Source organism: Ustilago hordei (assembly GCF_900519145.1).
Source record: "Ustilago hordei strain Uho2 genome assembly, contig: UHO2_contig_22, whole genome shotgun sequence".
NCBI lineage: Eukaryota > Fungi > Basidiomycota > Ustilaginomycetes > Ustilaginales > Ustilaginaceae > Ustilago > Ustilago hordei.
This window is the reverse complement of record NW_024545292.1, coordinates 88,230-111,362: the sequence shown is the minus strand read 5'-3', so window position 1 is coordinate 111,362 and position 23,133 is coordinate 88,230. Positions and strand designations below refer to the sequence as shown.

Sequence of the window (23,133 nt, the reverse complement as noted above, 5' to 3'; positions counted from 1 at the left end):
GGGGTGACTGCCCTCCTATCAATCGAGAGACAAGGAGCAACGACCTTGAACCCTTACTTCTTGACCTCTTGGTTGGCTACCGTCAATCTGGATATCGGGGCCCCTGTCACGACAGACCAAGTTACAGCCTGCGGTTTGCTGCTCTCTAACTGGCCAGCCAAAACCAAAACCAAAACCAAAAAAAAAAAAAAAAAAAAAAAAAAAAAAAAACTTCTTGGTGTTTCCTTTTCCGATTTCCGATTTCCGATTTCCGATTCAGGGCAGAAAGGCAAAAGAAAGGGTTCGTGCGAATTTCCAGTTTTTAGAGTTGGACAAAAGACGCAGCTTCTTGTCGCACGATAAATGTTCACTCCACTTCGATTTGGACTCAGCCGTAAACTCCGAGATCCGAGCACTTTTAACCTGGCCAAACCTGCTGCTTCGCCATCACCACACGCATCCTCTCCTCCCCCATCCTTACATCTCTATTGTTGCGACCATGGATGCCTCTGCAGAAGCGAGTGCATCAGCGCCGGCGGTAGTGTTCAAAAGGAAGCGCGGTCCTGCGTCAAGAGCCGCAACCTCCACTTCCACAAATGGCGCTACTTCATCGTCCACAACCAGCAGCAACGCTGGGCCCTCCAAGGCATCTCACAGCGTTTCGAACGCAACTTCGTCTCGTCTAGACAGCGACTCGGATAATGAGGGCTTCGGCTCGTCTTCTGCAGTTGTCATCAAGAAGAAGCGCACCAACAATAATCCCCTCGTCCAATCAACTGGAGCAGTGTACCGCAAGTCCAAGCTTGGTAGCACGGGTACGGGTGACAGTGATGACGACGAACTCGACGCCTCATCATATGGGCTTGAAGGCGAAGGGAGGTCTAGATTTCAACCGAGCCATAGGGATCGAATCGGAGATTCCAGCGCGTCACTGACAGCCAACACCGCCACCGACAGTCTACAAAGGATACGAGACGACGCCACACGTCACAGCGACTGGGATCTCGACACCGTAGCAGCATCCAACAAAGACACACCCATGGGCAGCAACGCAGATGGTCTGTATCGAGGTGCCAAGTCCTACTCTTCCTACATAGCCGCACGCGATGACGGCACTTCCTCCAAGATGCGTTCCCGTGGGCCTATTCGTCAAACCACTACAGTCCGAACGACATCACTGATGGACTACCAACCCGACATCTGCAAAGACTACAGAGAGACAGGCTACTGCGGCTTTGGAGATACATGCAAGTTTTTGCACGACCGATCCGATTATCTTGCTGGCTGGCAATTGGACGTTCTGCCGAACAGCTCTTCTCGGACACGCGAGAATATTCTCTCCGATCCAGAGGGATCAGAAGGAGAAAAGGAAGAAGAGGAGGTGCCGTTCGCATGCTTGATATGCAGACAACCTTTCAGAGACCCGATTGTGACACGGTGCGGGCACTATTTTTGCTCAGCATGTGCTATCAAACGTTTTGCGAAGAACTCAAAGTGTTTCGCATGCGGTGCTCAGACAAGTGGGCTGTTCAACTCGGCGACAAAAGTGTTGGACAAGTTGGAGAAGGCTAAAAAGAGGAAGGCTCAGGCCAAGGCGGAGAAGGACAACTGGAAGAGAGTCGACGATGTGCAGCCAATAACAGAGCTTGGAGCCAGCAGCGATGATGATTGAATTTTGATCATGGTATGTACTTTTGATTCACTTAACATCCTGTCCAGAAGCAAAGACGATGCCTATTTGGTCATATGCTCAACAAAGATTGTTGGTGCTCGTGCATGAGTCGTCTGTGTTGAAATCCTCCGCTGGACGCCACAAGATCTGGTCAATGGATGATATTATGCACGATATGTATGGATGCATGTGTGCTATCTTTTGAGTGTTATTATACAGATGAATTTTCTCCACTCCTGAGTTAAGGCGAAGAAGGAGCATCCAGAGTCAAACCGGAGAGAGCAGCAAGCTTGGAGTTGACTGCAGCAGCAGTTGGCGTGTTCTTGACAGTCGCTGTGGTCAACTTCTGTGTAGCAGGTGTAGTGGTTGTCTCGGTGTTGTTGACGATGGTGGCAGCAGCGGTTCCTCTACGAGTGCGAGGGAGACGCTGAATGAGCGAAGTGGTCAATTCGCCTGCTCTGTGAGCAACGATCGAGAGCAAGCTATCCGATAGACCGTGTGTGGCTTCGTTGCCTCCCAAGACGTACAGTGATGGTTCTGGTAAGTTGGACGATTCAGTCATGTTGCCCTCACTAGCCAGGGTCTGCTGTGAAGAGGTCGAGGAAGCATCGCTGCCCGCTCCGGGTGAAGACTTGCCACTGCGCAGCGTGGTTCGCATTGAAGTGGTGGGCACGAGACGGTAGTCTCTTGTGATACCACGCAAGTTCTCCCTCTTGCGCTCAACGACCTCCTCATCCTCATCGTCAACGAGCTTGGACACCTCATCTTCCTCTGCGCTGGTGTCGCGCGAAGCCCACTCAGAGTCAAGGGCAGGGTAGAAAGGCTTGAGCGGCTCGAGGAAGGGCATCTTGGAAGGCGAACGAACGAATCCAGTACCAATGAAGACCGCATCGAAGCGGACCTTCTCAAACTTGCCATTGTGAAGGTTGTCCCGAAGCATTAATTCGACGCCGCCGGCCTCGGCATCATCGATGACGTTGACACTGTCGACCTCGGTGCATCGTCGCATCTCCATACGACCAGCTTGCTTCTCTGACGGGTCTTGAAGCTCTTCGGGAAGCTGGACCTTGTACTTGTCGTACATGGTGTCGTGAAGCTCGTTGAGCAGATCGGTACGGACGACCGAGTAGTTGGTGCGCTTGAACTCCTGACGCCACTTGTTGCGTTGCTTCTCGCTTGCCTGCCAGAACTCGTCGGTGCGTTCTGGGTCGAAAGCGGCCGAGTTGATGAAGCCGGTGTCGTCCGAAGGGACTAGTGCGGAAGCACGGAAGATCATGGTGACGATGGCGGTGGGGAAGCGAGAGTGGAGGTTCATCAACATCTCTGTGGATGACTGGCCAGCTCCAATGACAGCAAGATGCAGTCGGGCTGAGTCGTCGTTCTTCAAGGCGGGAGCGGCCTGTTGACGGCGGAGCAAGGCAGCTTGATGAAGCTTGGGCTCGAGGTGCTCGAGCGATGGCACAAAGGTACCGGAGTGGACGATGCAAGGGACCGAGTTGGCGGCATTGAATTGTTGAGCGTAGGCAGTCTCAAAGACCGGAGGGAGCTTGGGGACACCGCCAACTGCGACTGACAGATTGCGGGTGAAACGAGTAAGAATCTGGCCTGTGGCTTGGTCTCGGGTGCGAACGCGATAGAGATAAAGAGCATCCGCCTCCTCGTTGCTGGCGGGCCGAACTGAGACGGTGTCCTGCTTGGCGTCAGGCGAAGCGGAAGCGAGGGTGAAAGGTTCGATCGAGACAACGTCCTGACCATAGGAGACAGCTTGGCTCATTCGTCGTGCAGCCCAAGCGAGGTAGGAGGTCCATTCGCGACGAGATGGGATGCTCTGCTCCTTGTTGATGTAGCGAGCGAGACGACCCTGAGAGTGGAGGTAGTTGTAGAAGGTATAAGTAGATGTAGGGTCGCGCAGCGTAACGAGGTCCTTGAGTGGTGAGACCTGAAGCTGCGAGCCGGGAAGCAAGAGAGCGGGATGCCATGCAAAGTAGCTGCGCTTCTCGAGGAAGTGAGACTTGAAGTTGGTCTCGGCAGCTTCGGCGGATTCTCTCAGCGCGATAGAGAGAGCGAGATGGGCAGGACCGTATCCGATACCGAGCAGGTCATAGATGTCTTGCTTGGGAACGGTGGTGTGCGAAGAGGAGATCTGCATCGGATAAGCAAGTGGTGTAAAAAAGTCAGTACATGATTGTTTGAACGATTAATCGGGCGAACAAGTTGACGGCGAACTTACACCGTTCATGGCTTCAAGCGAAGAAGTGGAGGCAGCCGGGGAAGGCTGCTATTGATGTGAATAGCGACACTCGAAGTTGTGTACCAAAAGTAGTTGCGTCGATGATTCGCACGACAAGATTTGAGTTTGCGAGAAAGAGTTATGTTAGCGTGAGTGGCAGTTGCAATAGCGAAAGCAAGATCGACGTCGGATGATGAAAGAACTGTTCAAAGATGCGTCGGTAGCGGCGATTGATGGTCTCAAAGGGGAGCTGCGTTCGGTTGAAGTAGGGTGGAAGTAGATATTAAGGGCAGTTGCATGCGCTGATGATATGAAAGCAGTAGCGACTGTGAGGTCCTTATGGAAGGATGCTAGTCCGGATCGCGAGGCCAAGGAAAGGATGTGCATAGAAGAGAGGCAAGGCAAGAGCAACGTGTCGAGGGAAGGAGGTGGAGAAGAGGAGGAAGCGAGCCAGCAAAGTGACAAAGGCTGAGACTTGGGATCGGGCGACTTTTGCGAGCGGGAACAGCATGGTGAAGAACTCGAATCAGTGAATGAAAACCTTTTCCGCTTTTGCTAAGCAGAGCAAGGAACAAGCTCGGAGCGTAAGGGTGCAGCAGCAGAATGAGTCGTCAAGGTTTTACCGGATTGGCGGCTTTTTGCCTTGCTGAGGTGCCGGATTGGTTAGACCATGGCGTTGGGAGAAGGAGACCTTGGCCGCTCGACGCGGAGAGTGACAGCCTGCTTCTCCAGCGTGCTCGGAGCGAGAACGCTGGAGAAGCAGTCCAATGACAGGCAAAGAGTAGAAATGGCGGCAATGAGGATAGGATGCCGAGATGGAAACCCCAGAAATCAAGCATGTACACTGGCATCACACCAACTACCTGTTCGACCAGTTTCTGGATCTCGAGCAGCGATGACGATCCGAACGCGGTTCCACAGAAGAACGCTGACAAACGCTGACAAACAAGACATCGAGAAAGAACATGAAAGCTGACACACGAGTGCAACGCGAGAGGCATGTGGAGGCAAATCGTCGTGTCGCGCTGTGCTGCCTTTCTACAGTACTCGCAAGCGCCCAAGCTTGCAAAAGACGAGAAAGGAGGCGAGGATGGATTGGAAATAGCTCGATTCTGATTGGCCGACGCGACAACTGCTGGGTGCCCTGCTTAAGGCCAAAAAGAGCCACGCTTCTGATGGAGCAAAGACTGTTAGGTATGCACCGCACCCGTTGGAAGCATCGAAAAGTCATGCGCAAGATATGTCTCGGAGACCTTGCAAGACTTTCTGGGTGCATGTGGTCGAGCATGAGCTGATGACAATGCCTCGAAGGCTGGAAGTGAAGGTGCACTTGCTAGCTTCAACGAGACTCGGTCGCACTGCCATCGGGCATTTGGCGATCTATAGACGCTTTTTTATGTGACCACTTAGACACGGTGTGCTGCGAAAGTTCGCTAGACCCGGTGTTGGGGGGTTTGAGAGCGCAGCTGTCCAACATGATGAAATCAAGTCATAGCTGTCAAAGCGCGTCACACCCACAAAGGTGCCGTTTATGAACGGAGCCCCTGCAAATGTTGCCGGCTTGTGAGAAGACGAGATGGACAGGCGTTGGATCCGACAGGGCCGAGACGATTCGATGGCTGAGATCATGTCGATGATACGCGCGGAGAATCCAAGTCTTTCGTCTTGCTAGTCGATTGCTTGCTTGCTCTTGCACTTACCGCATCAGAATGAACAGCGCAATGGCTCATAGTGTCGGAATGAGATCGGGCTAAGCGCCGTGGAATAATAAGTTGAGCTAGTGTCGCCGAGACGGGGCAGGAACAGCTGTCATGATGCAAACATGCAATATCGGATAATCACCAAGCGCCCGTTCGAGAATAGAAGCAAAAACAAAAACAGGCGGGGAAGACTGGTCAGCCGATTGCCTTGGCCCTAAAAGTAGCAAGATTCCGGACACCGAGGCCAGGAGAAGAGAAAGCCTGGATGGAAGCCGCCCGAGGCTGAGCATATATGGAAGGACAGCAGGACTGCGGCAACTTGGATGAATTCTAGCCTCGCTCCGAAAGGCTGCAAATGCCTGAAAACCTGAGACTTCTCTTGCCTCGGGGAACGAGGACGACCCTATGGCCCATACTGCAAGTCACAACAGGTCTGAATATCGCCTCCCCGCCATCCTAGACAGCACCACACTTTCCTTCCTCAGTCGTAGTAGCCGTCCGATTTGCTTTCCTCAGATCGTACCGTGTGCTCGATCAGCTGCTGTCTGCGCATGGAGACAGCGGCCGACCTCGAAGGAAGTCGATTCTTGCATCCATCCAGGGGGACCTGTACAGCTGTGATGTTGCAGTCTGATTTGCGGTCGCCGCGCCCGCCAATTCCGGTGATTGCTGGTTCAATGTTTGCATTGCAAAACGTACCTGTCAATAAGTTGTCAACTAGCGCAAAGGGAGCAAGAAGGGCGGATCGATGATATAGGGTAGGTAATGGAAGGAACCAACGAGTGGAAAGAGATGGTTTCAAGTAGTGACTAACGTGCACAAACGAGTCAGTTTTGTATCACTTGAAGCTTCTTTGTGTTCCGACCATAGACAGCTCACACAACCTGGTGCCCGAGTCCGGACAGGGCAGACAGATTACTGGCACGGGACTGGCAAGTGCCGAGGCGGCAAGCACGAATTGTTGCGAGGCATTGACATAGCAAAACAGGCGAACAAGACGCAGAGAGAGAGAGGCCAAGTGCGCTAAAGTCTCCAACTCAGATGATGAAGATCGCTAATCTGATAAAAAAAAATATATATATATATATATCTTTCTTTTGCCCATGCCACTTCCCTCATCATTGACCCGTGGACGGCCGGGCCACCTGGTAATAGAATGTCCTCTCCCGCCTTGCCTTAGCAATCCTTTGCCAGCCCTTCGCCACTGAATGAGTCTTGTCTATCCTTGCATGGATGGAAGTTGTACTGCGATCAGAGTCCGAGCAAAGCGACTCGGAGTTCCGGCCGAAGGAGAACGGCAGAAAGTGTCGAACAAGAGGCTATTCCCGTCACCGCCGAAGTTGCCGGCGACCAACATGCGCAATGCGATCGCCACCCACCCAAGCATGACCGCATCAATGGAACAGGTGTAACAACAGAGCTGGACGAAGGTTTCACAAAACAAGGGGCAGAGTGCGACCAAGAAGGCTCGTTGGACAAGGTTGCTGAGATCATGCTGTTGTAGTGATCCATCTGATTGGTGACACCGTTTGCTCGTCCAGAGCTCGGCTGCGTGTGATCCGAAAATGGGTTTCCGACTCGGCTGCGGTCATAGGCATGCAATGCAAGCCAGCCAGCCAGTCACGAGGGCCGCTGCTTGGCAAAATTGTCTCGCCATCCATGAACAATTTGGCTGCAAGGTCGACTTTGAACCGGTCAGGGGCGCTTCACACCGCTCCTCATACTGTGCACCAGTGCAAGCTGTGCTGCAGCGAAGACCTCGCCAAAAAGCAAGAGAAAGTAGCACACCAAGCTACGCAACACACATAGCTCGTCTACCTAGTTGCCATATGTTTTCGCAAACAACCGTCGGGCGAGTGAGAAAGCAGGAGCAAGCCATAAGTTCATGGGACAAGGATGGACCAACAACTGCAAGTCTAAGCTCGGCTAGGATGTAGCCAACAAGTTTCTCAAATCTCCATTTCAGCAGCATTCGCTCATCTTGTACTGTTTCAGATGAAACATGATGTAATCCGTTGCGGTGATTCTTCTTCTTGAGATGTAAATCGGATAAGATCGCTTGCTGCAAGTTTCAATCTGATAAGCCACAATCTTCCTCCGGTAGGTGCTGCCAGTCAGGCGCACAAACTTTGCTTCTACGCTCTTGTTCTAGAGACCTACATCTCTTCAGTTCAGCCTTCAGCTGAGGGATCATGCAGCACTCGACATCCACCAGCACCCTCTTTTCTCGTCTCGGTCTGATCATTCCCCGAGCAACAGTAGCTTGCACAAATGCCCGCTTCCGGTATTACTGTCGACGTGGGCTTGCGAGCCAAGGTGCAGCACCCTCATGTTGTTCTCAAACTTTGTTCATTTGAGCCAACAGAGCAGCCGCATGGATGCAACCCGGTCCGCTTGCTGCTGCAGTTTCATTCTCCGCCTTTTGATGCTTGATGGCCGACTCGCAACCTTAGCGTCTTCTTGGCAGGTTGTCAGGAAGAACGAATGTGGTACAAGAGACTTTTGCTGTCACCGGATCATGTCTGCTCTACTGGGAAAGTGGGTGAGTAGGGATCTCATCTGATAAGATCACGCTGCCGCCTGAAGCAGCATCGTGCAAACCGCATACTTGTTTGTCAACTCGCTTCCGTGCTCGACCACGCCAAAGTTTGCTTCTTGCTTCCGACGAGACCTTGCCTACCAACACGATTGGTCGAGAGCAAACTAGCGGCCACGCCGGTCCTTTCCGAAGCTGCAAGAGGCAGTTTGTGCTCTGCAGAGCACTGCATTCTTGGCGCTGCAACAATGACTCAGCAGCCCGAAAAGGTTCATATTATCGAATGTGCTGCGGCAATCACCTCGACCCCTTGGCCTGATTCTTCTGATTGCTTTATCAGATATAAAAAAAAAAGAGTTGTCTCCAGCCCCTTGGCCATTCAAGCTGATCAGTGGTAGCAGGAGCGGCTGATCTACGCTTTCACAGGATTGGCCTTCGTTCGAAAGCAAATGAAGGGCTCCCCACCTTTCACAATCAATGATGAATCGATGCGTTTCTTTGTGACTGGTGTACCTCTTTGTCGTCCTCCTTCGCCGAGCAACACTTCTGAAAGTCATCGTGCCATCTCCGTTGTCCTGGCGACAACCTCATCACAGTTCCGCCAAATTCCTTCCCACTCTCTGACCGGCTTTTCTGATGGAACAGACAACGGCACGAACAGCCTCAAGAGTCTGAGTGTCAAGCTTATTGGCCATCTCTACGGTCTAACCTTTGTGCTTGCTTGCCTTGACATCATTTCCAAGCGACCCAGAGAGCCTCAGTCTAGAGAGGTGACACTCGCTCATCAGGCTAAAATATATCGATATCTGCAAGACTGCAGAGAATCTGGATGTCGTCACCGGAGCGAAAGTGATTTGATGCACATCCTTTCCGGGTTGCTTTGCCTCCACCATGTCGTTGTGCTTGTTTTTGATGGGGCTATCACACAGATCAGAGCTACGTCGATAGTAATGTGTTGCCGTTGAGCCGCTTGTTCGACTTGCATCCGGTGCGGTCTTCTTGTGTTGACCTCGGAATGTCAACGAGCTTGTGTGAGTAGCTCTTTCGTCCTTAGCTCGCAAGGAGAGAGCAGACAAGACACAGTGTTGAGAATGTGCAATGGAAGAAGCTCTCGAGCTAAGCGCTACTCCTGATCCCATGTGTGTTCTTTAGCCCCGACCGACTTCAGACAACCGTTTGTCCTTGCTTCCGTTCGCCCTTCCGATTCGCTGTTACAGCAACGTTTCCGTCGCTCATCCCCTCGCCTCCCATCCAAGGCGCATCACATAGCACTCACTGTTTTAAGGGCTCGACATCAGAACATCCAACCACAGCATCCTTTCCCTTTGGACGCTCATACACATCAGCACCTCGACTCCAAGTCGCACTTGCCTTGGCATCCGTAGACCAGCCTGAACTACTTACAGAACTACCAAAACGCTCGACAGACAACAGATCACAGAGGTAAGTTTGAGCTCGGTCGGACTAGCTTGCGATCAAAGGACAGGCCACTGATCTACACGTTCTTGTTCGCCTTCTTCTGCGTTGCCCAGCCCACTCCTCAACTCGCCGGAGTCAGCGTCATCACAACAGACGGATTTGCAGTCAAGATGGCGACCACCAAAACCTCACACGCTCCTTTCCCAGACGTCGCTGGATTACGCACATCAGGTCCTGACTTTTCCCGAGTCGGTCAGCACTGCAAGCTATTGCGAGTCGAGGAGACGCTTGAGCTGGATGCAGACGCAGCATCTTCTTTCGCCAACAAAGATCTCGACCTCGCTGTCCTGTCAGCCCTCTGCGTCATCCTCTTCCACTACGGATCGCATGAAGCTACCAATGTACAAGTACTGCATACACTGCAAGATGGCCATGAGATCGTTGTCCAACTCGACTTTGCAGAGCAACGGGAGCTCGCTGATTTCGAACCACCACAACTTGCCAAGCTCGTTGATTCCGCAAGGCAACGATCAATCCAAGCTCAGAATCTCGATCACGGCTACGCTGCTTTCTATGCACCTACCAAGAACCATGCACCTTCCAGCGAGTTTGACAAGCTACAGTTCGACGTAAGGCCAGAGATCTCGCTCGCTCTTTCGTATCATCTCCGAGATAGCAAACATCTCCTCCTCCAAATCAAGGCAGCTCCCGCCGTTCATTCCGAACAATCAGCCCAACTACAAGTTCGTCAAGTTGCCGCACTTCTCCGATCATTTCATCATGACACCAAAATGCATGCTCTGTCTGTTGAACGCTTCGATTGGAAGCTCAGAGCTTCCGACAACTCCAACTACGTCCATCTGCCTGATCCAGAAAACCTTCACGATCGACATGCTGACCGACTAGAAACCGAGTTTGAATACTTTGCCGACAATACGCCAGAAGCATTAGCGCTTGACTTCCGCTTCGATCTCAAGGATCAAAAGTCGACCAAGTGGACCTATGCCCAGATGAACGAGCGAGCGGAAAAGGTCAAACAGCTTCTCTGGAGTCATGGCATTGGCTCTGCAAGTTCATGTCCTCAAGTAGATCACATTGTTGCCCTCTATCTAGAAAAGAGTCCCGAGACCTACCTCTCCTTCATCGGTGTGCTCAAAGCCGGCGCTGCATGGTGTCCTATTGATACTGACTGGCCGCCCTCCCGTAGACAGGCGCTTCTCGCCAAGTCCAACGCCAGCATTGTCCTGACTCACGACGATAAGATCTCAAAACAGCTCGAGCAGGATCTGCAAAGCGGCCATGTCAAGAGCAAGGGTGGTATCAAGGCCATCCGACTCGATCAGCTCGATGCCGAGCTTCAAAATGTCAATGCAATCCCAAACGATGCAATCCCCAACGATGCAATCCCCAACGCAGAGGGTGCTCGATCAATACAGCAGCTGGCCTACATGATCTGGACTTCCGGTACCACTGGTCTTCCCAAGGGCGTCGGTATTCAACATCTGGCCATCATCCAAGCTATGCGATCCCTTCGTCTCTACATCCCCTATGGCAAGGCCAAGATCGGCACTGATCAGATCCGTTACTTGCAGTACTCGGCCTACAACTTTGATCTGTCCATCATGGATTGCTTTTACACATGGGGCCTTGGCGGTACCATCTGCTCGTGTCCGCGTGGCGTGCTTCTGCAGGATCTCGTCGAGGTCTGCAACAGCATCCAGCCCACACATACCCTCTTGACACCGGCAGTCATGGCCATGACCGAGCGTCATCGTGTGCCCAGTCTCAAGGTGGTCATCTCGGGAGGCGAAAAGCTCAGCCAGGTCGTGGCAGACGAGTGGAGCAAGGACTGCTGTCTACTCAACCTCTATGGCCCTGCTGAAGCCACCTTGATTGCCATGAACCGTCGCGTTCCCTACCGAGACCGCGTCAAGGCTCCCAACATTGGTGTAGCACTGCCCACCGTTTCCTGCCATGCCCTTGACAAGCATGATCGCGTCGTCATCAAGGGTGCTGTCGGCGAGCTTGTACTTGGAGGTCCTCAGCTGGCGCGTGGATACGTTGGTGATCCCCTCAAGACTGCCGAAAAGTTCTTCCCACATCCACAGCTCGGCAGGGTCTATCGTACTGGAGACCTCGTGCGTCAGCTCGACAATCAAGAGTTCGAGTACCTTGGCCGTATCGATGACCAGGTCAAGGTCAACGGTATCCGTATCGAGCTCCTCGAGATCAACGCCGCGATCAAGAATAGCCACGACAAGATCAAGGACTCGGAGACCATGGCCTTCCCCAAGAAGGGCAACGAAAGCGAGCAGCAGATTATCAATTTCTCTGCCCTGCCAGGCGGTCAGCCCGGAGAGCTTCTCAGGACTGACGATGAAGCTGTTCCTGTCGCACGCGCACTTCAAGCCAACGCCAAGAAGAACCTGCCGTCATACATGGTGCCCAACCTGTTTGTCATTCTCTCTCACTTCCCGCGCACTTCGAGCGCCAAGATCGATCGTATCGCTCTCAAGAACGTCCTTGCCAACTTTGATCAGCTCGATTGGGAGAACAAGCTCGCAAACCAAGGCGATGACGATGACATCGACCCAGCATCCGCTGAGGCTGAAGCTTGTCTGCGCAAGTGGCTTGCTAAGCTCTGCAATGTGGATGCCAACAAGATCGGCCGCAAGACCCCCTTCACCAGCGTTGGCCTCGACTCGATCCGCGCCATGACCTTCTCGCAGCGTGTATCTCAAGAATTCTACTCTGTCTCTGTGCTCGATGTCGCTCGCTTCCCTACTCTCAAAGCGCTCGGTGAGCATTTGCGGTCCTCTTCGGGGAGCGGCCAGAAACGTGAACAGCAGGCTGCTCACTTCCTTGCCGAGTGGGATGCCGCCTTCCGACCTGCAGTGTCTTCCTGGCTTCGGCAAAGAGGGTCAACTGTGGAGAATGCAGACATCCAGAAGATTCTTCCCTGCACACCGCTACAAGAAGGTATGCTGGCAGAATCTCAGCGTGACACTTCCAGCTACCGCATCCAGCGTCAGTACCAGCTGCCTTTGGACTGTGATGACCAACGACTCCGACAAGCCTTGTTCAAGACTGTTGAGCACTTTGACAGTTTGCGCACATCCTTCGCTGACGCCGGATCTCTTGACATCGACAGCAAGGGCCAACAGTGGCCTTTCCAGCCGCACTTCCTGCAGTTGGTATGGAAGTCATTTACTCCCAAAATTGAGCACCTGAAGATCGCAGATGACGTCAATGCCGAGCATGCCATTCTCTCTACCGTCAAGTCGAAGCTTCAGTTAGATCCCTTCGCAGTCGTACCCCCGGTTGCCTTCCTCCTGGTTGAACAGGGCAAAAAGAGGTCGTTGGTTTTGGTCGCTCATCACAGTACCTACGATGCTCGATCCCTTGGCATCTTCGAGGACTACGTCGAAGCGTACTACCAAGGCGCGGCGCCTCCGCCTTCGAGTCAGTTTTCAACTGCCTTAGCTCAGATTTTGCCTATCGATGAAAAGGAGATGAAAAGACATGCCGAGGTCTGGAGCAAAGCGCTTTCCTCGTATCCGAAAGGAGAAGCTGCCCCTTTCCCGATCCTGTCGCTGACCAAGGCATCAGATGTAGATGCAGAGGAGGCCAATTTGCATCAGTCTAGGTACATGGAAGCCAACGTCCGTTGGGCGGACATTGAGACCGTTTGCCGCCGTCTCGGCGTCTCCGCTCGACCTATGGTGCAGACGGCTTGGGCTATGGTTCTCTCCTCATACCTCGAGTCTCCCCACCTCATCCTCGGCGACTCGGTGTCTGGCCGGACTCTGTCTGCTGATCTTGATCAGGTGTACGGTCCCGTCCTGTCTACTGTACCAGTCCCTTTCGTGCTTCGACCTAAGCAGAAGCTCAGCGACCTGATCAGGGAAATGAATGCATTTCACACCTCTGTCATGGAAGCCCAGCACACCGATCTGGGAGCGATCCGTCGCTTGCTTCAGGTTCCGCCAGGAGAGCACCTCTTTCACTCGGTCTTTGTCCTCGAACCAGCCCCATCGCAGCCAGAACAAGTTGACCAGAAGCACTTCCGCCTGACCAAGCTTGCCGATCTCGGCGTTGCCACAGAACACGTTCTTGGTGTTGAAGTACTTCCAGGCTCTGACGGATGTGTGAAGCTCGGATTGAGCTGGCAAAAAAGCTTCGTCAGCGAAGCTTTTGGCAGCTTGATGCTTGAGCAATTCAATCGCAGCTTGGCTGCACTTTGCGCCTCCTGTGACGTCAACGTTCAGTCCTTCCTTCGAGAGGGAACCTATCCGGATCAGGAGACGTCATCATTGTACTCTGTCACAAAGATGATCGAGCAAGCCCAACTTCGAAAGACACTTTTCGCAGGCGTCAGCAGCTCGCTCAATAAAGAGGCGATCTCCGAGAATAGATGTGCTGTCGAGGTCTACCAAGATATTGCCGATGCTGCGTCCAGGCGAAAGCCAGCGGCTACTATTTCGTATGCAGAGCTCGAACATGCTAGCAACGGCGTCGCAAGCTTGCTAGGCCATCTCCCGCGCAACTCTGTCGTCGGTGTGTGTTTAAAGCGTAGCTTGGAGAGCTACATCGCTCCACTTGCAATCTTGAAAGCGGGCCACGCCTACCTGCCGCTCGATGCAACCCTTCCAGTCGATAGGAAGAAAGAGCTTCTTAAGGACAGTGCTGCCGCTGTTCTGATCAGCTCGAGTCAAGAGCCTGAACTTCACTCGATTGCTGATGTACAGAACCTCGATGTCAACTCTGTCAGCTTTCAAGACGCAGCCAAGAAAATCGATGCAACCGTAACGGTGGAGACAGGGCCAGACGATGTTGCTTTCATCATCTACACCTCAGGCTCCACTGGCAAGCCCAAGGGCTGTCTACTGACCCAGGCCAACCTCGCCGCTGCTATCGAAGGCTTCCACATCACATACGAGCGGGAAGCGCCTGGCTCCTTCCAGTCTCCAGCACGCTTCCTGGCCCGATCGGCTGAAGCCTTTGATGTTCATCTGCTCGAGATGTTCCTCTCGCTACGTGTTGGGGCCACAATCGTCACCGGACCACGTGCGCTGATCCACGACGACATCGCCAAGACCATGTCCACGCTCGAAGTCACCCATGCTTGCGTTGTGCCCTCCCTCTTCTTCAGCAATGGACAGCGCGTCAAGCCCAGTGCTGTGCCCTCGCTCCGAGCTCTCATCATTGGAGGCGAAGCCTTGACTCTAGACCTGTGCCAGCTGTGGGGAAGTGAGGGAGCTGAACGGCCTGTTGTTCTCAACGCGTACGGGCCTAGTGAAGCGACCATCGGCAACTCAATCGCTCGAGTCAGCAAGCGCTCACGTCCAAGCAACATCGGCGCTCCCTTCCATGGAACGCAGTACTTGGTTCTCAAAGAAGTCGACCGCCGGCTGGTCCCAACTTTGCGGGGAGAGCCGGGCGAGCTTTGCATCGGAGGAGACCAAGTTGGCAAAGGCTATCTCAACCGTCCCGAGGCCTCGTCGTTCACTGAGTATCAGGGACAGTGGATCTACCGTACTGGAGACATGGTGCGACTGCATCCAAATGACAAAGCCGATTATCTTGGCCGCATGGATGGCTCCCAGGTCAAGGTACGAGGTGCTCGTCTCGAACTCGGCGAAGTGGATGCAGCGCTTACGGCTTGCCTCAATCAGGATCTCGGACAGACTGGGTCAGCTGTGACGATCCATGTGGACCATCCGAAGATTGAAGGTCCCGCTCGCCTCGTGTCCTTCTTCGCCCGCGAGGGTGCTCGCACGGAGGAGGAAGATGCTTGCGATCCAGCGAAGCTGCTTCTGCAGAGCTCTGACACTGCTACACGAGCAGCGGAGCTCAGGAAGCGAGTTCGCGTGAGACTGCCTCAGTACATGGTTCCCAGCATTGTGCTCCCCCTGGTCTACCTGCCAATCTCGTCGCTATCAGGCAAGGCCGACCGCCGATTGCTCAAAGATTTGTATCACTCAATCGATCTCAGTCAACTAGCTAATGCCTCTGCCACAGATGGAACGCAGAAGCGAGAGCTAACAAGCAACGAGAACACGGTGGCCGACACCGTGCGCGCCACAATTCGCCTGGTGTCAGACGTCGAACTCACGCACGACCTCGATCTGATCATGGCAGGACTAGACAGTCTGACGGTTGTGACTCTGGCAAGCAAGCTCCGAAAGCTGAACTTTGACGTCTCGGTCTCTTCCATCATGAATGAACCCTCCATTGAAGCCATTGCTCGTCGACGCTCGAGTAAGGATGGGACCTCCGTACGTGATGCGGCTCTTGATTGGGAGCGCAAGGTATCTGAGCTCACTGCTAAAGCCGCTGCCTTGCCGCAGTATAGTCAGACGCAGATCGAAAAAGTCCTGCCTTGTGTTCCTATCCAGACTGCGTTGATCTCACAAGCCATCTCGGAAGATCGTGGCACTCCACGCTACATCACTACTATCACCGTCAACATAGCACGCGGACACTTCACAACAGAGCAGATCCGCTCTGCCTGGATGGACACCCTTGCAAGACATCCTATCTACCGCACCATCTTCGCAGAGATCGACCGTGCGCTTGTGCAGGTCGTTCTCTCCCCCGAAGCCTTAGCCTCGAGCTGGTCCCTCGCTGCGGAGGAGCTCCCGCCTGCCAAAGAGCTAGAAATGTATCACTCGCGCACGGCTCGAGAGATCGCTGCCACCTTGGACAGCCAGCCTGCCCTGCGGATTAGGCTTTGGAACAGTAAGGGCTTGGCCCCATCGCTCACCTTGACCTGTTCACACGCGATCTATGACGGTGAATCGATCCGAATGCTCTTGAAGGAGGCATCTGATCGCCTTCAGGGTCAACTGAAAGAAGAACCCGCGACTCCCTTCGCAGTCGCGACCCGCGCCATTGTGGGTGATGCCAGGGAAGAAGCGACGAAGAAGTTCTGGAGAGAGACACTCGCGGGCTTCTCAATCACTCAAGTTCCGAACCTAACAGGTGTGCGACCGGAAAATCGTCCCAGCAAGAGTGAAGAGCTGACGATCATATCATCTCAGTCTTATTCGAAACTGGAGGTGGTAGCGCGTTCCAGCAAAGTCACTGTTCAGTCCATCCTGATTGCTGTCTTCGCCCACCTTCTTGGTCTTTACGTCGGCGATGACGAGGTCACTCTCGGTCTGGTACTGTCAGGCCGCAGCATTCCGGTGGGCAATGTCAAGACAATTCACGGACCTTGCGTCACAACGGTGCCATTTCGTCTGTATGAGGCGAGGAAGCCTCTCTCGCTGGATCTTTGCGTTCGCGCTCATCATGTGGTCAATGCGCTGCTACCGTATCAGCATGTATCGTTGCCGCAGCTGATGCGCTGGCTAGACCTCTCACGATCGCCGTTCGAGGCGCTATTCTCGTACTTGGGTCGGGCAACCTCGTCTTCAGAGCCGCTTCTGTTTTCTGAAGGAGCGACGCGGATGGAGAGGGACTACCCTCTTGCGCTCGAGGTCAGCGCCACTGATGACGATGTCAGCCTTCACCTCGCCTTCGACTCTCGTTTGATCCCTGTGGAGCAAGCCAAGCTAATGCTATCTCAGTACGACTCTGTTCTCACCTCCTTCACTGGAGTAAAGCAGAGTCCTTCTATCGAAGCCGAGCTACTGTCCATCCTGAACAAGGATTGCTACGTGCCTGCATCGCCGAGCGAGAGTTTTGTCGCCCGCTTCACCGAGCACGCTAGCAAGACTCCTGGGGCTTCTGCTATTGCTTTCACTCTATCCATGCGTGAGACCCCGAAGATCACCACTTACGCGGAGCTGGATTCGCTCAGCTCCACCATCGCTCACCGCTTGGCTGACAAGCCTGGCCAGTTCGTCGGTGTGCATCTCAACAAGGACGGCCCTGAACTCTACGCCACCATCCTCGCTATCTGGAAAGCGGGCAAGGCCTACTTGCCCCTTGATCCTGCCCTGCCCGCCGAGCGTCTGTCGTACATGATCGAGTCTGTCAGCGACTGTCCCGTGATCGCTAGTCAGAGTACCAGAGCAAATCTGGCCACTTTCCATTGCGAGGTGCTCGACCTCGCCGATTTGGCCAAGACATGTACCAATGCATTCGAGCTCCCTAAGCCCAGTCTCGATGCTCCATGCTACCTCTTGTTCACTTCAGGCTCGACTGGCAAGCCAAAAGCTGTGCAGATCAATCAGCGTGCTTTGGCCGGCGCTCTTTATTCGTGGGAACGCATTCTTCCCTTCACACAACAGTCACGCTTCCTGCAGCTGGCCTCGATCGGTTTCGACGTGTGTCTCATCGAGATGTGCATGCCGCTTTCCCTTGGATTCTCGATCGGCACCGCACCCAAGCAAGAACTTCTCGAGGACTTAACCCATTCGATCAAGCATCTCGGCATTACCATCGCCGACTTGCCTGCTGCCCTTGCTGGAACGGTCCATCCCGACGACGTGCAGCTTGAGTGGCTCATGAGTGGAGGTGATGTCATCGATGCTCGTGTTGTCGATGAGTGGAACCAGGCAGGACGTATCCTCATCAATGCGTGGGGTCCTACGGAGGCCACCATCGGCAACACACTGGGTCAGATCAAGACGGGCGCGACCCGGAACCTGATCGGCCGCGTGTACCCCACATCCTCGATGTATGTGCTGGAGGAAGGCTCGACCCGAGTCCTGCCGTCCGGTGCGATCGGCGAGCTAGTAGTAGGAGGTCCACAGGTGGCCGACTGCTACCATGGCCGCGACGACTTGACCGCCGAGAAGTTCATTTATCTTGAGGACGGCAGTCGAGTCTACCGTACTGGTGACCTCGGTCGATTCCTGCACGATGAGACGGTCGAATGCCTTGGGCGAATCGGCTCTGATCGTCAAGTCAAGGTGAATGGACAGCGGATGGAGCTGGACGAGGTCTCGTCCGTGCTTTCTGCCCAGACTGGTGTTCATGACGTTGATGTCCAGTACTTGAAGCATCCTTCGATGGGCATGAAGCAGCTGGTTGCTTTCGTCGCTGCTGCGGACTTGCGAGCCAAGGGTGATGCCCTCAAGCCTCGAGAAGACGAGGCTGCGATCGAGCTTTGCAATCGACTCGAGCAGGAAGCGGCGAAACGTCTTGCTGCGTACATGGTCCCAACACACTGGATCGTGACCAACCGCGGTCTCCCGCTGACGCACAACAACAAGACAGACCACAAAGCTTTGTCGCAGTTTTACGAGCGGCTCGATGCATCATTGCTCCGCTCTTTGGGCGCCATGAGGGAGGGCGCTATCTCGAGCCAGGCCTGGACTGAGTCCGAAAAAGAGCTGCGCAAGCTGATCGCGCGTTTCAGCGACGTTCCAGAGGACCAGATTGCAAGGACGACATCCTTCCACCGCCTTGGAATCGACTCCATCTCTGCGATTCGTCTTGTCAAAGAGCTGTGCGCCCTCGGGTACACCTTCACGGTTGCAGACGTTCTCAGCACACCCAACATTGCTGCTCTAGCAGAGAAAGAGAAGGAGACCCCCCCTGCGCACAAGACTCAAGCCGATTTCGACCTCAAGGAATGGATCAGAGAAACCACTGCTATAGCGCAGAAAGCAGGATGGAGACTGTCCGATGCAGACTCGATCGAGTCGATCCTGCCGTGCACGCCTCTTCAGTCAGGCATGATCGCGCAGTCGCTTGCCTCCTCAGGTCGTTTGTACTTCCACCACCACGCATTCGAGGTGTCGAAAGTGACAGTCGATAAGGCATCCAGTGCTTGGAAGAAGCTTGTCGAGCGTCTCGATATTCTTCGTGCCACTTTCCATGCTGTCGAAGGTGAACACCCTTGGGCGCAGGCGGTGCACTCCTTAGTCGAGCCTCGTGTCATAAAACACAAAGGAAGCTTCTCGAGCCCTGACCTCAACGCCCTCGATGGACAGCCATCCTTCGAGGACGAAGAAGCCTTCCGCGTTGCGCCTCATGTCCTCCATTTGTGGCCGAAATCAAACGAGAAGGGAGACAGCACTATCATGCTCAGCATCCACCACGCTCTGTATGACGGAACTTCATTGCCTCAGCTGCTCGAAGATTTCGAAGCACTCATCGCCGGCAACGAGCAGCAGCTGATCACTCGCTTGCCCTTCTGCAAGTTGGCGCCTGCGCTGTTGTCGCGAGACAAAGACGTGCGGTACTGGACAGATGCTCTGCAAGGGCTCCAACCCACTCTGCTTGCAGCCGCTTCAACCCATGGTGCCGCCGTCTTGATCGAGAAGGAAATCGCTTTGACAGCTCAAGAGCTCGAGATCCAGTGCCGATCCATTGGAGTGTCTCCGCAGGTGCTCTGCAACCTTGCTTTCGGCAAGTTGCTAGCTCTCGAGAGCGGCACGCGAGATGTTTGCTTCGGCCAGCTCTTTGGTCTTCTGGATCTCATGCCAGAGGCCGATACCGCGGTTGGACCGGCTTTCAACACTGTGGCTACTCGCATCCGATTTGCGGATCTCGAAAAGCCTGCTAAGCAGGTTGCGGTTGCGTTGCAGTTAGCCAATGACGCCGGACGACCGCATCGACGCGCTGCTCTACGTGATGTCCAAGCCAAGCTACACCGCGGTCAGCTCTTTGATGCTCTCTTTGACTATCAGCGGGCATATGATCAGGCTGACAACAGCCGCTTGCGCGCGCTCGACTTGCCCGACAGCGGAGAAGAGAGCGCACAGTACACGCTCAACGTTGCCTTTGTTCAGGGTCCAAGCAAGATGTCGATTGTTGCCAAAGCAGACAGTCAGCGTTACGATGCTCAGCGCCTTGCTGCCGTGGTAGATCGACTCGAAGAGCTGTTGAAGCACCTCTCCAGCCACGTCGACGCTTCAGTCTCTGCTTTGCCGGAGAGCTGCAGTGACACTGCATTCCCCACATACCTGCCTGAAGGCACGTCTGCGGTCAACGGCTCCACTCACGCTAACGGTAAGCCGAGCACAAATGGAGATGCACAGCTCAGCGAAGAAGGTCGTCAGCTGGCTGCTATCATCAGCAAGGTCTCAGGAGTTGTCGAGAGTGAGCTGCAAGGCGACTCTCGTTTGTCCACGTTGGGTCTCGACTCGATCTCTGCGATTCGCATCGCCTCGCAGGCGCGCAAAGCTGGTATCGACCTGCGTATGGGCGAGATCGTTGCCGGGGAGACCATCAATGGTATCCTTGCTCGCCGATCTCAGGCGAATGGAGCTGGATCAGGAACTGCAGGCAAAGCGAATGTTCGACCGAACGGGCACGCGAATGGCAATAGCCATGTCAATCGTGTGTCCACCGTGTCACCCGTCCTGGCACAGCAGGTCGCAGTACAGCTAGGAGTCGAGGCAGATCGTATCGAGCGCGTGCTTCCCATCCTTGCCGGACAAAAGCTGTGGCTCGCAACTTGGACTCAGTCGAAGGCTGGACGAGGTGAAGGCGGGTACAGCTTCGCTTACCGTCTTCCAGGCGTAAATGCGGCCAAGGCTAAGAGCACTTGGGAGAAGCTGCGCCAGTTGCAGCCGATCCTTCGCACCACTTTCCTTCTCAGCCAGGATGGAAGCGCCGTGCAGGTCGTGCTCAAGGCCGAGTCGAGCCCGGAACAGACACACTTCTCAGAAGTGAGCGTGGAGAATAGTGACGTCGAGGCTGCAGCAATTGCCGTCGTTGCTCGCCATGCTGCCGACGGCTGGCCTGACCTCTCAAGGCCACCCGTTCAGCTCACCCTGGTGGGTGACATCCTCGTCTTCTCACTACATCACGTCCTCTACGATGCTTTCTCAATTGAGATGCTCGTTCATGATTTCGGACTGCTGCACCACGGCAGCAACCCGACAAGCTCAAACAAGTGGGTGCAAGCCGTTGAGCATATTGCGGACGAGCAACAGCAGATCCGAGCAGATGCGGAGCGATACTGGTCTCAGTCACTCTCGACAGCATCCAGCGGACTCTTGCCCGCTGTAGCTACTGCCACCGATGCTGTAGAAGCGTTCCACGCCGAGCGCAAGGCCATTTCTGTGTCTCCCGAAACGGACGCGAAGATGCGAAAAGCTGGCTTGACACTGCCTGCAATCGTGCTTGCAGCTTGGTCGACTCTGCTGTCCGAGCGTTTGAACACCTCTGTCGCATCGTCGCCTGTCTTTGGCTTGTATCAGCTCGGTCGCTCAGCTGCAGTCGATGGCATTGAGAAGGTGCAAGGACCACTCCTGAACATGCTTCCGATCAAGATCGAAGGAGTCTCGGTCCTGGACAAGGCTCGAGCAGCGACGAAGGAGCTTCGCTTGCGAGGCCTCTACGAGCAGACCGACTTGGTTGACGTACACCGATGGGCTGGGCTTAGCACATATAAGCCGAGCTACAATACTTTTGTCAACTTGCTCATCACGTCGAAAGAGGCTGACGACGGTGAAGAGGCTGTAGACGCGATGCAGCCTGTTGATCTGGGACATCCGTTCAGCTACGCTACAAAGGATGATCAAGTTCAGAAAGGCATCGAGATTCAGACAAAGGCGACAGTTGTCAAGACTCACGCTGCGATCTGGCAACCTGACGTCAACGTCGATGTTGTGCTTGGCGGAAACGACGGGGTTGACATCGCAATTAAGGCCAAGATTGCTGTGATTGGCGAAGCAGAGCTGCCTTCGGTCGTGCGTCGACTGGCAAACTTGGTTCACAAGGCATTGAGTCAGCTCTGAGCGTTTCAAGTCGCTCGATCATCCATTACACACACTAAGAAGATTTTGTTCATAGCCCTTCGTTCATAGAGTTTCTCAATAGATCGTTTCATTCATGATGTGTTTGCTTGCTCTGTGCTCGAACGGAAAGACATTGAGCTTTTGATATCCAGCTTATTTTGTTGTAGCTCCAGCACTCAGCGGTCCTCTGCTCCGTGTGCAGACGAGACAACACAAAGCGTCGTCTGTCGTTTAGGTTCCATTTGACCGTTGCTTGCTCCGTACGCAGCCGGAGCGTTGCGATCCCACTTGTGTCGGGCTTCCTCGAAAGCACTGTTGTATCGTTCGTCCTCCGTCCTCGAGCGGAACGACACCTACTCGGGCCCAGTTTGACCGGGATGCCGATGCCTACAACGAAACAGCATTTGGAACGCGAAAGAACGAATGACTACACTTGACCTCTCCTTCCAATGAAGCGTGTGTTTCGATCTGAGTGCGTTACAGTGTGAAGACTGCGTGAGAGCTCTCGCATCACGAAGCCAATGCTGAACAATGTGTTTGTTGAGCTATGTTGGCTGTGCAAGAAGGTGATAGAGCAAATATGGGCTTGCCACAAGCTCAAACGTCAGCTCTGCAGGCTGTGCTGTCTTTGGTCGCCTTGACACCATCTCAAGATGGAAAACACGATCATCTCAGACAAACTCATCGATGTTCTGCTGCTTCAACTTGTGCAGCCTATCAATCACAAAGTTGTCCAGCAAATAAGCAATATTGTCTGTCGAGGTGATAGGCTGACTAAGGGACAGCTTTTGACAGACCTGCCTGCCAGCATAGTTGCTCAGCCATCCCCCCATGGCCTCGATCCTCTCTGTCCACACTCCCCCCAGCACCTGTCCCTCCCATCAACATCTCGACCTGCACGCTCAATTACCCACGCGTGCCTGAAACCCGAAATCTGCCGAGTGAGCTCT

At 54.0% G+C, this 23,133-nt stretch overlaps 3 protein-coding genes across 3 annotated transcripts; 2 read left to right on the top strand and 1 right to left on the bottom strand.

The window, feature by feature from the left end:
* Positions 1 to 478: 478 nt before the first annotated feature.
* UHO2_06929 (uncharacterized protein) lies at positions 479 to 1,651 on the top strand (the record flags this gene model as incomplete). Its single annotated transcript, XM_041560524.1, has 1 exon — positions 479 to 1,651. The coding sequence occupies one exon, from the start codon at positions 479 to 481 to the stop codon at positions 1,649 to 1,651; it is 1,173 nt and encodes a 390-aa protein (XP_041416458.1).
* Positions 1,652 to 1,892: 241 nt separating this feature from the next.
* Positions 1,893 to 5,611, bottom strand: UHO2_06928 (putative l-ornithine N5-oxygenase; the record flags this gene model as incomplete). The annotated part of the gene is made up of 3 exons (XM_041560523.1): positions 1,893 to 3,794; positions 3,882 to 3,929; positions 5,582 to 5,611. 3 exons carry the CDS (start codon positions 5,609 to 5,611, stop codon positions 1,893 to 1,895), a joined length of 1,980 nt encoding a protein of 659 aa, XP_041416457.1.
* A 4,095-nt stretch (positions 5,612 to 9,706) lies between these two features.
* Positions 9,707 to 22,183, top strand: UHO2_06927 (putative Ferrichrome siderophore peptide synthetase; the record flags this gene model as incomplete). The annotated part of the gene is made up of 1 exon (XM_041560522.1): positions 9,707 to 22,183. The coding sequence occupies one exon, from the start codon at positions 9,707 to 9,709 to the stop codon at positions 22,181 to 22,183; it is 12,477 nt and encodes a 4,158-aa protein (XP_041416456.1).
* Between the last annotated feature and the right edge of the window lie 950 nt (positions 22,184 to 23,133).